This window comes from Dermochelys coriacea, chromosome 2, assembly GCF_009764565.3.
Source record: "Dermochelys coriacea isolate rDerCor1 chromosome 2, rDerCor1.pri.v4, whole genome shotgun sequence".
NCBI lineage: Eukaryota > Metazoa > Chordata > Testudines > Dermochelyidae > Dermochelys > Dermochelys coriacea.
This window is the reverse complement of record NC_050069.1, coordinates 186,613,482-186,630,143: the sequence shown is the minus strand read 5'-3', so window position 1 is coordinate 186,630,143 and position 16,662 is coordinate 186,613,482. Positions and strand designations below refer to the sequence as shown.

General features: G+C 38.9%; 2 protein-coding genes across 51 annotated transcripts in view; one reads left to right on the top strand and one right to left on the bottom strand.

Annotated features, from left to right (window-relative positions):
* Nucleotides 1-16,662, bottom strand: part of CLASP2 (cytoplasmic linker associated protein 2) — a 274,460-nt gene that overhangs the window by 45,631 nt on the left and 212,167 nt on the right. For all 50 annotated transcript variants that reach the window (XM_043508830.1, XM_043508832.1, XM_038392148.2 and 47 more), the window contains one exon: nt 9,285-9,428. In XM_043508830.1, the coding sequence (XP_043364765.1) occupies nt 9,285-9,428 (144 nt within the window). The remainder of the gene's footprint in view (nt 1-9,284; nt 9,429-16,662) is intronic.
* FBXL2 (F-box and leucine rich repeat protein 2) overlaps nt 1-16,662 on the top strand; it is a 463,505-nt gene that overhangs the window by 274,240 nt on the left and 172,603 nt on the right. The window lies entirely within an intron of this gene.

The window sequence follows — 16,662 nt, the reverse complement described above, 5'->3', positions numbered from 1 at the left end:
ATTAGAGCATAAGCTTTCGTGAGATACAGCTCACTTCATCGGATGCATTTGGTGGAAAAAACAGAGGGGAGATTGATATACACACACAGAGAACATGAAACAATGCGTTTCATGTTCTCTGTGTGTGTATATCAATCTCCCCTCTGTTTTTTCCACCAAATGCATCCGATGAAGTGAGCTGTATCTCACGAAAGCTTATGCTCTAATAAATTTGTTAGTCTCTAAGGTGCCACAAGTACTCCTTTTCTTTTTGCGAATACAGACTAACACGGCTGCTACTCTGAAAAGAGGCCAAAAGGTTTGTCAGTATCGCAAGAGGCCAGCCACATAGCAAAGAAATGCAGGATATTGTTGAATTACACAGATTTATTTAATATTTTAATTCTGGTATGAAGCTGATTCCAGATTAACAATTTATATCTATCAGCTCACCAACATGGTGTGCTATGCACTGGACAGAACCAGCGCCTAAAGTTTGAAAAAATGATAGACAACTTGCTTAAGTACCAAAATATTTAAACAAGTAATTTAGAAAATTCTTTCAGATATTTATTTCTCTCTTTTTCTCTCCAGAGTAATGAACTATAATAACTTTAAATTAAGTGGAAAGCTAATACTGAAAACATACATCAGCACATATTCATGGTTGTGTTTAAATATAATTAAGTAAATATTAAATCTTAAACATAAATTTGCTGTGAACAACTGTTCTTCACTGGTGAACGGCTACATGTTTAAACCTTTTTCTTATTCCTGTCCTCGTCTCTTCACTTCAATGCAATTTGAGTTAATAAAAACCCAAGGGAAATTGACAGATTCATCAACTCCTAACTGGTTAGACTAGAAGTGATTCATTGATCTCTTTGCCAGTTGAGACATAAATCCCCCCAGAACTCTTAAAGTTTCCAGATTGTACCTGTTGCTAATCTTATATGTAACCTTGTGTTATTACTGTGACTCTTATCTTATCTCTCTTCTCTGTTGTATTCTAAGCCCTTACCCCCAGGCATCAGTCAAAATGATTTAGAAATTAAGCTTTCTGGGGTAGAACTGTATTTTATACTTGTACAGAGCCCATCACAATAAGGCTCAAATCGTTGCATCTCGAGTAGTGCAGCTTCTAATTATGCACATTTGGCTACTGTAGGTGATTTTGAGAAGTAGCATGTGTCAACATGTTCCTATAATAGGGGGTCAAATGGGAAATAAAAATGATATTCCCAAAGTCTGCCCATAAATGAAGTTTTATTTTGGTGTCTCAGGTGGAGCTATATTCACAGCAGATTTTCATAATGTGATTGGTTTTTTTTCTTACATGCTTTGATCACCAATCAAAGAGTTATCAGTGTTGATGATTAATTCATCATTATTTTGCTTCATAGTAAACCAACCCTCTCGCAACTATTGTTTCAGGCTGGCTGTATATTGATGCACATATCACTGCTTTGGTTTATGTACTGTTGACCTTAAAAATTTGACCTTTGAAACTAGGCTGCTAGGGACTTTTCATTAAAAAAAACAAAAAACAAACCCAAAATAAAACTCAAAACACAACTGAGATTCTGGAGCACAGAATGCTAGTCTCCAGAAAAAAGTCCCAGTTCAACGACCAATAGCAAATGCTCATACTGGGAAAATGTCATTTGTACAAAGTAGGTGGAAAAAAGCTGCTTTGTTTTAATATAATCGAAAAGTTCATTAAAAAAAAGTTACCACCTATTAAAAATAGAGAAAGTTGCTGTGAATGTTTATGATATATCTAATTTTTCATTTAAATCTATTTACGTGAAAACCATTTAAAAAACATAGTTTAATAATGTCAGGATATCACTTTCAAATATTTATTGGTGTAATCTTGAAGCTCAGGGCAACTAGCTACTGCAAGTGGCTCTCTGATGGTAACAAAAAGTAGGATGAGAAAACGTAATTATATGTAGTGTTCCAGATGATAAAGCTCATTGGCAGCTCCTCCATGATTCAGTTAATTATTGACACAAGAACCCATACTAGAGATTTTAATCATCAGATAAGATAGAATGCCATGTGCCTTACTACTTAAATTTTACTGGATTTAGGTGAAAGAGACCCCTGAATATAAAGCTCTAGAAAAAGTGTTATCAGGTCTTGAAAAATTCACTAGCTCAGGGTGACTAAGAAACTTCTCTGGGCAAGTGCCACCAAACCCTACAGAATCTTAAGCTTTCATTTAAAAAAAGATAAAGTCCAGGCTTTTCAAAAATGATGCCTAAAGTTAGATTTCTAAATAATTATTTATGGATCTACTGTATGGTCATTACTCCTCACTTTAGGTGCCTAAAATATGAAGATAGGAACCTAACTTCAGGCACCTGTTTTTGAAATTATTGGCTTATGTTTCTAGCCTTCTGCGGTTGTGAAGTTAAGTTCCCAAATGTGAACCAAGTGCAAAGTGAATTAATGCTGTCTCCCTTAGTCAGCAGTCTGCTCCTATACCTCCCACGCTTAAAACTTTGCCAAGCTAAAGCAGAATGAAAATTGACCAGAGTCTGATCAGTTTTCATTAATGTTATTAAGAGTCCTGTGTGCAGCTCTGAGATCTACAAGAACAGGGTCATATTTCATTCTGCTGGTGCTTGAAAGCTCTGAGCCGAAGCAGAGGCAAGCACTGGAGCTAGCTGATGCAGACGAGGAACCAAAAAAGGAGGCTGCAATGGAGTCAAGTACTGCAGAATCCCACCTAGCCTTGTGACAACTCAGGTTTTGGGGAGGAAGGACAGCGTGGGGGAAGAGAACCAGAAGTGTGCATGTCTCCTCTTCCCTTCCAGCAGCCTGTGGAGTTTAATGACTGATAAAGTAAGCAGCACCAACACCTAAACAGAGGCATATCTGAAAGACAATTAGTATTATGAGATACCACCCAGGAGGAATACCATCATCAACTTCCCCATTCCAAGAAGCTAGAGGGACTGGCTTCTCATTTGGGCACTGCCTATGGGCAGTAAGACCCCCAGTGTTTTGCATTAGTTTGTGGCTAGTAGATGTCTGACATTTTCCAACATGAGAAATCAGAACAGAGAAATACTGCAGCAAGGTTCTGGAGGGAGAAGCAGAAGAAACGTGGCGAGAGAAAAATACTGAAGAGGAGGTAAAGGGAGAGAGACAGTTGCAGAGGACAAAAAAGTAAACAAAGATAACACAAAATTAGACACAGTATGATCTACTATAGTAAGAAAAAGCGAAGTTTAACCAGGAATGGAAATAAGACAGGAACCAAAACAAGTGAGATGAAAAAATAGACTTGCTGAATACTAGGAGATTATATTACTGTATTTGCATTTCACTGGTATTTGCCAAATAATTTATTTGACAAATATACTGCGAGTCAAAACTACTCTTGTAAATATAGTCTTTGAAAAATACCACTGAAACTTGCCAAACATTGTTTAAAAATGTTTTTCTATTCATTTTATTCCTTCCAAAATGTGTTAGCATTAAATGTAATAATTCTGGATATTCTTGTTATCCATATAAATGACCAAGTCATAGAATCATAGAAGATTAGGGTTGGAAGAGACCTCAGGAGGTCATCTAGTCCAACCCCCTTCTCAAAGCAGGACCAAACCCAACTAAATCATCCCAGCCAGGCCTTTGTCAAGCCTGACCTTAAAAACTTCCAAGGATGGAGATTTCACCACCTCCCTAGGTAACCCATTCCAGTGCTTCACCAGCCTCCTAGTGAAATAGTTTTCCCTAATATCCAACCTAGACCTTCCCCACTGCAACTTGAGATCATTGCTCCTTGTTCTGTCATCTGCCACCACTGAGAACAGCCAAGCTCCACCCTCTTTGGAATGCCCTTCAGGTAGGTGAAAAGCAGTTATCAAATCCCCCCTCATTCTTCTCTTCTGCAGACTAAATAAGCCCAGATCCCTCAGCCTCTCCTCATAAGTCATGTGTCCCAGCCCCCTAATCATTTTCCTTGCCCTCCGCTGGACTCTCTCCAATTTGTCCACATCCTTTCTGGAGTAGGGGGCCCAAAATTGGATGCAATACTCCAGATGTGGCCTCAGAAGTGCCGAATAGAGGGGAATAATCACTTCCCTCAATCTGCTGGCAATGCTCCTACTAATGCGGCGCAATATGTCGTTAGCCTTCTTGGCAACAAGGGCACACTGTTGACTCATATCCAGCTTCTCGTCCACAGTAATCCCCAGGTGCTTTTCTGCAGAATGGCTGCTGAGCCAGTCGGTCCCCAGCCTGTAGCAGTGCATGGGATTCTTCCATCCTAAATGCAAGACTCTGCACTTGTCCTTGTTGAACCTCATCAGATTTTTTTTGGCCCAATCTTCCAATTTGTCTAGGTCACTCTGGACCCTATCCCTACCCTCCAGCATATCTACCTCTCCCCCCAGTTTAGTGTCATCCATGAACATGCTGAGGGTGCAATACATCCCATCATCCAGATCATTAATGAAGATGTTTGACAAAACTGGCCCCAGGACTGACCCCTGGGGCACTCCGCTTGATACCGGCTGCCAATTTAGACATTAAGCCATTGATCACTACCCGTTAAGCCCGATCTAGCCAGCTTTCTATCCACCTTACAGTCCATTCATCCAATCCATACTTTTTAAACTCTTTGAATCTCTCCAATAACAGGCCTCAACAACAACTTGTGGCAATGAGTATTACTGTCTTACTATATGCTGAATGAAAAAGCATTTACTTTTAGCATTTTTTAAATTTCGTACTTTCTAGTTTAATTGAATGTCCTCTTATTCTTGTGTTATGAGACAGAGAGCAGAAGCTCCCAACCTAATTTCTCTATGCCATTTCTTATTATATGTTACACACAATAAACTATGTTAAAAGAACATCAGTGTTACAAAGTCAAGTACTCAAAAGTAAGGAAATGCCAGCACAATCTTAATTCTGCCCCCCCAGTGCAAATGTATTATGACACAATCTTTAATTACATGGTCACATACTATTTTTTCCACAAGGCCCATGCCTCATTCAGTACACATGATGGACAGTGCTCACTTAATGAGCTGCACACTATTCAAACTGCTCTCAAGACAGAATTATTAATTTCCTCATAGCTTTTCTATGGCACTTAGATACTATAGTGATAAGTGCTTCACATAAACATTAATTTTAACTTCACAACACTCCTTTGAGATGAGGGGGTATTACTCCCATTTTACAGATGGAGAACTGATGGGTGATAAGGTAAAAAGTTACCACTAATCTGAGAAGACTGGGACCTGATTTTTCACAGTATTAAGCACTTTATATGTTCAAAACAGAGCTTTCCACAGAATTAATCATTGCTGTTAGTGCTCAACACTTCAGCATATCAGATCACAGAGTCTCAAGCTGGGCATGCAACCAAGCCGTGACATCTCTGCTCTTGATTCTAATGCCCAACACCACCCTGGAATGGACCACCTGGGAGTAGCAATTACAAGAAAAGTCCTTTTAAACCCCCACAGCCCTAGGCTGGAGCACATTCTCTTTCTGTGAGGATGGTGCATGCTCAGTCTGGTGAGCACCTAGGAGCTGTGAGTTGCTTAAGCATGCTCAGCGAGGATGGAATCTTTGGAGATTTTAGCTGCCAAAATCAGCCATGTGCAAACTACAATTTTCAAAGGCTTATAACTTGGCCAAATTTGGGCAGATTTTCACAGGGATGGCAAAAGGCATATCCCTGACACAAACAAACGCCCCTGCCAAATTTCAAGCCCTTGCTCCAAATCCCATGGATACTAATGTTGTTCAAAGAAATGGTCACCAGAAATTTTTAACATGGGCAAAATGTATTTCTGCATTATCTCATTCTTGGAAATGGCTGAACAGTTTTGGCTGAATTTTTCCGAAAATATTTAGCCCGAGGAAGACACCCAGCAAGTAAAACTTCAGTCCAAATACTCAAAGCTTGGCAAATTTATAAGCAACTGAAAACAGGGCATTGGGACAGGAAATGTTACGGATCTTTAATAACAGAATGTGTTTCCAGCTACTTTTATCATATCCCCCCTAATAATCTCTTTCTTTTAAGGTAAAAAATCCCAATTTTTTTTCACTTTCTTCATAGGAATTTATCCATACCTCTAACAATTCGTTATTCTCTGAACCCCTTATAATTCTGCAATATCCTTTATGAGAAGGGGTGACCAGAATGGCACACAGTATTCCAGATGAGGCTGTATCACTCATTTGTATCATGGCATTATAATATTTTCCACATTATTCAACATGCCATTCCTTATGCACTCTAACATAACGCTTACTTTTTTGACCAGAGCTACACATTATACAGAAGTCTTCGTTAAGCTTTACATAATGATTGCCAGTCCCTTCCTTGAGTTGATACTGTTAATTAAGAAACTTGTGAGGTGTAAAAGTAGTTTACGTCTTCCCGCCAGCGTGCACTGCTTTGCATTTGTTAACACTGAACTTCATTTGCCATCATGTTGTCTATTCATCAAATTTGGTTGAGTCACACTCTGAAGTTCTTCAACCTTCTCTAGACTTGAATAACTGATTAACTTTGTGTCATCTGCAAATTTTGCTACCTCATTTTTTTTTTAAACACACTCCTTCTAGATCATTACTAAACATATTAAAACACTGAAACTAATATGGAATCTTGAGGCCCATTGTTAACTTTTTACCATGAAAAAAATTGACCATCTATTCCTATAATTTTTCCCCTGTCTCTTAGATAATTTTTGCCCATGGTACTATTTAGCCTCTCACCCCAAGACTAGTTAGTTTTTTTGGTAGCCTCTTTTGAGAAACCTTGCCAAAAATTTCTTGAAAGTCTATATAAATAAGAAAGTTGACTGACAATCCATTACAATTAAATGAAGGACAAAACTAACTTTTATTTTTTTTAAATTACAGGAGGTATGGTAGCATATGTATTTTTCACATGGTTAGTATGTTTCATCCTTGAACTTGTAGGTTTGGGTTAAGTTTTCAAACTGATTATTATTTATTATTAGTGTTCCTTAATGGGCTCTAGCTAGTGTTATTATGTAACCAAGTTACAGGAGAATAAATTTCTGAAAATGTTTGAAAAAAAAATATTTAAAACTAACAGACAAAAAGGGCTCACATGTAGTTCATTTAAAAACAATTGCTGGATATCAGCATATATCATATAAAATTAGAAAAGGATTCAAACACTTCATCTTTTACTAAAATGACTCCCTCCCCTTTTATAAAGTTAATTAAAAAAAGGTGGGGGGAGCGATAAGCAACTTCAATGAAGTCTTAATGGTTACAGAATATTATGCCTGTCTGGAGAACACTTGCTTGACCAACTTTTTGCCATATACTGCTATACATTTTGATGACTGAGTAGATTGATGAGATCCTCCTCACTATTTTAATGAGCAGTTTAATTCAGCTGATTGTCCAGTAAGCAGGAGCATTTTGTTAGACTCCCCCACATCCTTTGTTTTCAATATCTCCAGATTTTCAGTAGTTTAACAGACTAGGAGTCTCAGCATGATCTGGGAGGACAAGGAAAGCTAAGAAAAGGGATCTGAAGAAGAGTCTGGACAGGGCTGGTGCAACAGGCAAAGTACATGATTTTGGGAGCAGTGTTTTGGATGGACTGATGGACAATAAAGCTAAAGTTAGGCAAGCAGGGATTGCTCAGCTGAGTTGATAAAACCTTGGACAAGACTCAACAATGGGAATGGCAAGGAATGATGGACTTTTTTGAGCAGCTGAGGAAAAACAGGATTCAACAGTTACTGTAAGTGGAAAGGGGGAGGAGAAGTGGAAAAAATGACTGAAAGAGGACACCAAAATTAAGAACATAATTGAGTATCATAAACCTATACGCTAATGCAACAATACTCGCCTTTTAAAAAAGTACTTTCCATTTTCTTGCTAAATGATGATCTAGTTCACAGAGAAACGCACTAAGTTTCCTAAAGTTCAGCACCAATTTTTGTTTGCACACGATGAATGAAGTTTCTTTTTACAGACTTTGTGAAATCTGCTTTTTGTAAATTTGTATACTTTTACACGCTTATGGGAGAAAAATGATACTAAGACAGTCAGCGCCAGAGGGACAAGGATGATGGTGGAGTTTCTAACGGGAATAGAAAAGGGTAGGTTTAGGAGAAATTATTTTAATGTAGGTTAGTAATAGGTCCGCCATGAAGAAAAAGCTAGAGAGAGCAGAGGTAAATCTACAAATGATCAGCAAAGAACAGATAATTGATCATGTGATCAGACTATGTCTCCCCAGCAAAAGACAAAAAAAGAGAGAGTTGCCAAGCTCTAAGGGAGGGAGAAGCGGTCAAAGGAGCGGCCAGAGAAGTCTCTAAAGTCTGGTGGTGGGAAGTTGGCATAAAATCTCAAGAAGAAAGGGGTCACCCAAAAAGATAAACACAGAATAATCTGTTAGTGAAAACCAAATCGCTTCTTTTTAATCAATTTTTTTTACTGGGAAACATAACCCCCTCTCACTTCCTGCAAAAAATCTCTGTAGAATGTGTATTTTAGTTTTCCACAGCAAATGTCACCAACAGTAGCTTTTGTATGAAAAGTTCTTTGATGCCAAAGTAGTAGTTTTATTAAAATGTCAGCTTCCTATTGTCACCAACTCAACAATTGCTCCTTAAATCCTTTTGTCAAATACAAAGAATGTGCAAAACCAGATGCAAACATTCAACCAGATGAACTATAATTTTAGTTTCTTACTCACCCCTCCTGTGATCAATGTATTATTACTGGGACAGAAGGTGGCCCTTGTTGCAGTAATATTAGTTAAAGCTGTCTAGAGATGGCCACTTAAGTAAATTTAACTGTCATACAAAGTGTTTTAAACAACAGTATTCCTTTTACCCTAAGTTAGGTTCCTCCCAACCACCTAAAATATAACTTGCACTGTCTAGAGCTTTAAATTGTATAACTTTTAAGCTCAAATATTTTAAAAAACACACCTTTATCTTAGTCTAGACAAGGCTTTATTTTATCTATTTTGACATGACATGCTTTAATTTAATCTGTGTATCGTGAAATGGAGTAGGGTCTCCATACTTTTAAAGAATGAACCTACGAAGAATTTTTTGTAGGATTCTTTTGTTGGAAAAACTGTCAAATTACAAAACCCTAAGAAATTTTTTTTTTTGTTAAATCATTAGTTAGGAATATGGTAACAATCCACATACAAATACCTCCTAACTCTGATAGGACAATCAGAACAATTTTCAGCTTTCAAAACTACTGAAGAAAAACCGTGAAAGACTAACTACATATTTTAGCATGAATGGACATACCTTCCTAACATCTGAACTTTTCGGTTCTGTTGTCCAGGTGATGATCCGAGATACTGCCAGCCTAGTTTCACTTGAATTTACGAAATCCCCTGGGTCCATCTGCTGTGCAAGAGTCTCTATGTATTTAAGAATTGCAACTTTAACCTGAAAAGGTAAGCAGAGTCAGGTAAATAGATAAAAACAAAAGTGTGCTGCAAATGTGAGTGTACTCTAGAAACAGGGTTCTATTTATTTAGAACAAATAATCCAGAATGGCTAATATAGTGGGACAAAATGAGATACTTTTGTAAAGTGAATTAAATATTGGCAATTTTATCAGAAGTCTTTTAGCTGATTTTAAAACCAATTACCTGGAGTCAATGTTTTTGTTTAATATCCATATCATATCTATAATCTGTAAAGGAGTCTACTATACTAACAGATATCTTAATTCTCATTAACATTAAACAAAAATACTAGCATACTGCATGTGCAAGTGTTTAGCCATTCACTTTGTATTTAGTTTGTTTATATTTGGCATAGGGAGCACCACCTCATGAACTGGAGAGGATACATACAGATGTAATTGGCTTCTTCCTGTAAACTGTATATAATTTGCACTCAGAATCCCCTGGCAGTCCCTTTAGCAGCAGAAATCTACGCTGAGCATTAAACATCTTTGTTAGGGGATAAATTTTGTAAAACATCTTCCTATAAAAAACAAACCATAAGGGGAATATAACTGTTACAATAAAGCAGTGCCAGTAAGTAAGCAATAATACACATGGCAATCAGTACACACACTTTTCTTTGATGGAATTCATTACATTAATGAATGCCGGTATGTTTATGAATAGGCAAAAATGAGACAAGGAAACGGGGTGGGTGATTATTTGGATGATCTGGTTTAACTTTTTAGCTGTTTCTGTCTCCATTAACTCTGGTGCTAGATCTGAGATTATGCACAGTAAAATCTGAAAGATTTTTTTTTAAAAATGTGTTTGTAGCTTGCACTGATAACTGTTCTGAATAAACTTGGATCATTTAAAAGCTTCCCTCGGTCATCCTGATATTTCAGATATATAAAAAATAAAGTGTGTCAATGCACTGAGTGACAAACATGTTAGTGGCAGGCAAGGAAACTAGATGTAATTTAACCATATTAATTTTTTCCCCCTCATGCTGTCTGTTAAGTCTTGCCTTCTTTGAAGTTACACATAACCCAAGAATTGAAGCTCTGTGATACATAAGTCAAAGGAAAATACTGTTCAGAACCTGGCAGCTAAAAATTTTTCTTTTTGAGATACAAATCTTAAAAACTACTTGTATTTTGCAAAATGTATATTTCAAAACACATACTAAAAACAAAACATCTCTGTTCTAATATCCAATCAAATATAATTGTGCGTATATATTGTTTCCTCTCCCACAAGGCTAATGAGCATTTTTGTGACATTGCTGTGTCCATCTGCTAATGGTATCGTAAATGTGCATATACCTTTAAAACCAGATGCTGCAATTAGAAACCAATGAAAACACGGTGCAAAAATGCACCCAGCTATCTGTACACAAAAATTCCTAAGAACAAGATATAAGGTTTATTAACAGTTAAAAATTGTGAAGAAAAGCTGTCTTCAGGAAAGATGGTGGCCCCTATGCGATCTACAGACAGGGAGGAGTACTGAATAGCAGGTGAGCAGAAGTAGGAACCATCTAAAGGGCAGCTTGTGACCTCAGTCCCATTATGAACAATAAAAGATGGCAGTCATTTTTAAAGAGGTTAGTTCATTAATTTTTTTTTGAAAGAGAACATTATTTTTAGGTGTCTGGAAACTTTCTATGTTGAAGAACAAGAAGAGATGACCATTAGAGATATGTTACTTACCTTGTACAGTGACTGGAGTTCTTCAAGATGTTTGTCTCTAAGGGTGCTCCACTTCAGGCAGGCATACTCCCTTTGAGCCTTTTGATTGGGGACTTTTGGTAGTGCCAATTCAGTCCGCACATGTGCCCTAGCTAACCTTGTGCCCTCTATTGAGGGTATATAGGACAGTGTCAGATGAGCTACCCTCAATTTCTTCTCTACCACAAAGTCCCACAAAAGCAAAGACTCCAAAGCAGAGGGGAAATCTGGCGGGTAGTCGAGCACAAAAGACAAACGACTTGAAGAACTCCAGTTACTGTGTAAGGTAAGTAACTTCTTCTTTGAGTAATGTCCTTATGGGTGCTCCACTTTAGGTGATTCCTGAGCAGTACTCCCTAAAGGAGATGGGTGCTTTGGAGTCCAGTCTACAACTGCAGAAGAACAGCAGTACCAAAAGCAGCATCTGCCCTAGAGGAATGCATGAAAGTGTAATGTTTTGAGAAAGTGTGAACCAAAGCCCATATGGCAGCTTTCTGCAATGGGAACATTTAATAGAGATAGTAACAAACACTGATTTTGTAGAAAGGACTATAATCTGAGGAGGAGGATAGATATTAGTCACCTCATAGAAAAAAAGAATGCAACCAGAAACCACTCAGTCTTTGGGGTGAGAGTGGGGTCCCTTTAACTCTGTCCATGAAAGACAAATAATCTTGGGGAGACCCTAAAGGGTTTAGTCCTGTCCAAATAAAAAAAACTAATGTTCTCCTGACATCTAAGGTGTGAAGAGTGCCTTATTCTCTAGTCTGGTGAGGCTTAGCATAAAAAGTGGCAGCTGAACATCCTGACTGATATGGAAATCCAAGGTTAACATAGGTAAAAACTAAGGATGTGGCCAGAGAAGAACCTTTTCTTTATAAAACCAAAAAATGGTGTGGTGGGCTCAGACATCCCTAGCTCGATTCTGCCAAATGAGGTAATAGCCACCAAAAAGGCACTCTTCATGGACAAGTGGTGAAGGGAACACCTAGCTAGTGACTCAAAGGGTGGTTTCATTAGAGAACTGAGGACCAAATTCAAATCCCACACTGGGGTGGATTCTGTGACATGGGGAAAAAGGTTCATTAACCCTCTGATGAATCAAGATGTGGTGCAGTGAGCAAACGTTGAAAACCTTTCAACTGGGCAATGGAAAGCTGTAACAACTGTTAAATGGATGGAACTCAGAGAGACACCCGAGTTCTTCAAACCAAAAGATAATCAAGAATGTGCAACAGGGAATAGTCAACAGGGGACAGATGCCACTGGCGGAATATCTCTTACATTTCTGCAGGTATGTTTTCCTAGTATGAGCCCTCCTACTGTTCACCAACACCTTTTGTACTTCTTTCAAACAGGTAAGAGGCATTTAGAAGCCAACCCTTAAGGTGAGTGCTGCGAGGTTGAGATTAATTTTCCCCAAGTCTTGAGTCAGCAAGTCATTATTAAGTGTAGTGATGGATGAGAGAGGAAGGGAACCAAAGTACAGGAACAATATTTGTCTTGGCCATGCTGATGCAAACATTTTCTTTTGGTGGCAGTGGTGAAGAGATCTATTCCCAGACAGCCCCAAATAAGTTATCTCCCCCTTAAGTGAGTTCCCATTTGTGATCCTGGCGGAAGTGCCTGCTCAGTTTGTCTCTTATGGTATTCTGGAGACCTGGTAAGTATGGATGAGATGAAGATTTGGTGGGCAATGCACCAGTTCCACAGCTTTAGCACTTCTACACAAAAGGATGTGGATTTTGCTCCTCCCTGGTAACTTATGTAGTCGATGTTGGTTCTGTTGTCTGTCATAATTCTGATGGATTGCCTCTTGATCATAGCTGGATAATATTTGCATGCATATTTGACTGCTTTGAGCTTCAGCAAATTGATATGGAGATTAGATTCCTAAGCATTATATTTGTCTTCAATGGTATGAATGAAGATGCGCTGCCCATCCTATTAGCGTGTGCATCTATTTCTATGGTCACCGTGGGGGGAAGCAGTGCGAAGGGGACTCCTGTGCAGACCATGTATGGAACTTTCCACCGATCTAGTGATTTTAAGTCCTTTCATGGGATCGATGCTAAGGATAGGGGAGTGATTCCCCTGCTTCTGTACACGTATTCAAGCTAGCTCTCATTGAGATAGTATAATTATTAGTGTATCCGCATCAGCACGGGTAACAACAGGAGATGCATGGCTGAGCCCTGTCAAGTACATATCCACTTTTTTTAAGATGGGTTTGTACTTGGCATGGCTTAGCTGTGCTTCTGTTTCCACTGCGCATGCTATCGTGGCTATGCTATTATTTGTACTTGAGCTAGCTTGATGAGAGCTACCGTGAGTATCTATAATCAACATACATCTAGATCGAGGCACCATGTCAGATGTATCCAGGGAGGCTTGCAATGAAGTCCTTGCCAACAGTTGTACCTCTGTGATGATCACTTGAAATTGCTCTCACTGCTTTTGTGGTAAGTGGTCAATAAAAGAATTGATCTTTCCATAATTAATGTAATTATATTTTTTGAGTATGGCTTAATAATTGACTATTCTAAATTGTAATAACACAGAAGAGCAATATTTGGAGCCAAACAAGTCTAGCTGTTATTGATCCTTGCTGTGTGGGGTGGATCTAGAACAGTGTTGTCTATTTCATTCGTTCACACCATCCACCACCAGTGAGTTCAGGGCTGGGAGAGTGAACAGGAGTGCATAACCCTTGGCAGGAACACAGTATTTCTCATTTGTCCTCTTACAAGTTGGGAGTACAATAGCTGGGGTTTACCATGTTGTTTTGGCTGGTTCCAGCAAAGCCATGTTTACAGATAAGGCTAACCTACCAGAGGAGGCAGTATGGAGAACAACTATTAGTTTGTGCTCGATCTCACGAGTCCAAAAGGATATGAATTTTTTTCCCATCAATTCCTGGAACTGCTTGACATTATCTGCATACGATGGAGGTGAAAGCATTATTGCACCACAGGGTGGAGAGGAAGAGATGTTGGTCTGTACTGCAGCTTCCTCATTAGCCCTTTTTTCCTGATCCTCAAAGGGTTATTCCTGGAGAGACTGACAGAGAAGAATACATGATATCTTCTCTGATGCTCTCCACAAGTGTAACTGGGTGCTCTGGACAGTTGCTCCATATAGGCTGCCCACAGATCCTAAAACGACTATTTCCCTATATAGGAAAGGGAGAGGGCAGGGAGAGTAACTCATGGTTGTTCAAACCAGGAAGAGTGCAAGGTGACCCGTGCCTTGAAGTTTCCCTCACAGAAAAAGTGTCAAGAAACTGAGCTCTAGGTTGATAACTGAGCAAACACTGGACAGTAATTGGAGGGTCAGAGGAGCTGCCCTCATCATTTACTAGAGAAGGGGTTCTCAACCTTTTTCTTTCTGGGCCCCCCAACATGGTATAAAAACTCCAAGGCCCACCTGCATCACAACTATTTTTCAGCCCCACTGCAGCAAGGCTCAGGCTTTGGCTTTCTGCCCTGGGCCGAACCAGTCTCATGTGGCCCTGCCCACTGCCCCCCAAGGGGCCCATGGACCCCTGATTAAGAACCACTGCTCTAGAGGGGAGGAAGAAGACGGGGCATTGAAATATGGAGTATGTCTGCCCTAGAGTGTACCAGAGAATGTGCCATTACCAAGGAGTGATGTGATACTAGAGACAGGCAAGGTTCTTGTACCAAGAGTCTTTCCACACTCATCAGCACAGGGGCTCCATGTTCATGCATATGAACCTGAAGTGGAGGACCCCTAGAGACGTCACCTGAAGAAGAATCTAAAATTTTATTAAAAAAACAAAAAAACAAAAAAATATACTACCCATTGTACCATATCTATGCAAGATTCACTTCTCTGCCAATTTTTGATAGACATACAACTCCTGAAATGAGATCATTCTGGACAAAAAAATAAAAAAATAAAAAAAAAGGTATGCGCGCACACGCGTGCATATGAGTGCTACATTTTGTAAAGAACCCAATTTCAAATTAATTTTATTCTCATATAATTCATTCAGTACTGAAAGAATTATACACTGTAGGTTTGGGGAAGACACAGTGTATTCTTCACATGCTTGCTTTAAGTACAAAGCTCAACTCAACATTAAATACTTCCTCCGCTCCCCCCTCCCCAAACAAGTACCTTCATGCTTTTTACCATGCTGCCTCTCAATTGTGGTAGACACTCCCGATGCAAAGCTACCTCATTATCTTCCTTCAAATTCCCCTTAAAACTCTCCTTTGATGTGATGCCTACAAAAAACTTAACAACTACTACTGATATTCTGAGACCACTGCCTATCACAGTGACCAATACTGTCTTATTGTTTCCTTGTGCTCTCCCATGATCTGTCCGTATCCATCTGTTGTCTCCTGACTTATATTTAGATTGTAAGCTCTTTAGGGACCATATTCTTGTTCTTTGTACAGAATCTAGCACAATGGGGTCCTGGCCCATGACTAATGCTCCTAGGCACTATGGTAATACAAATAAATAATCATCATCATCAGGAAGCTGTTATCAGCCCCTCCATAATATTGTAATTACTCATGCATAAACAAGCTGCATTTTAAACTATTGTAGAGCATTTAACAAATCGCTTTCCACATGAGGCCACAGATGAGATGTCGGGCTCTGCTGCCAACTAAATACTGGTAGCACTAAGTTGTGTATCTCTTTCTACAGATTCAAAAAATGCCATTATTTATATGTCAGAATACCTACACAAGAGAACAGTTCTTGGATAAAGAGTAGCTGACTGAAACTCAATCCTAGATTGAGCCCCAACCTCTCAGAGCCTCCTTCCCCTCATTATGCTTACTGTAATGACAATATGTAGGAATGAGTAATGCTGACTAGCCATTACTTAGTTTTAAACAATTAACACACTTATGTCTGGCTTAAGTGGAAATATGTTACCAACCCCTTCTCATCCTGTCCTCTACATGTCCTGCTCATGAAGAGGACATCTGATTGTTCTCATCAAGAAATTTTGCAAGAAAGCATTCACCTCAGACTGGAATCTTGTACTCTGATCTCCAATTGAGATAAATTATTGGTCCATGATGAGTACAGCCAACATGTTAAAATCTCTAACTGAACATGGATGGTCCCCGAGGCGAAGCAAGCGGACACTGAACCCTCAAAAGACTCTAACAATATGGAAAAAAAGGGAGGGCTGGAGGCTCTCACATGAATGACACCTGAAGTTGTATCCTGCTCTCTTCCTTGGACCACACAAGGAGAAGAGAAAGACCCTAACCATCAGTTAAACCAGGGTTCTCAAACTCAAATCACCAGGAGGGTCACATGAGGACTAGTATATTGGCCCGAGGGCTGCATCACAAACTTTTTCATAGGATACAAAAGTATAGTCAAAAATGAAGAATAATATAGTATGTTATTAAAAGTCAATGTATTAACTTTTTAAAAATTGTAATGTGAAAAGGGGTTTTAATAAAATATAAACACCTGTAACTATTCCTTATGTGGTCA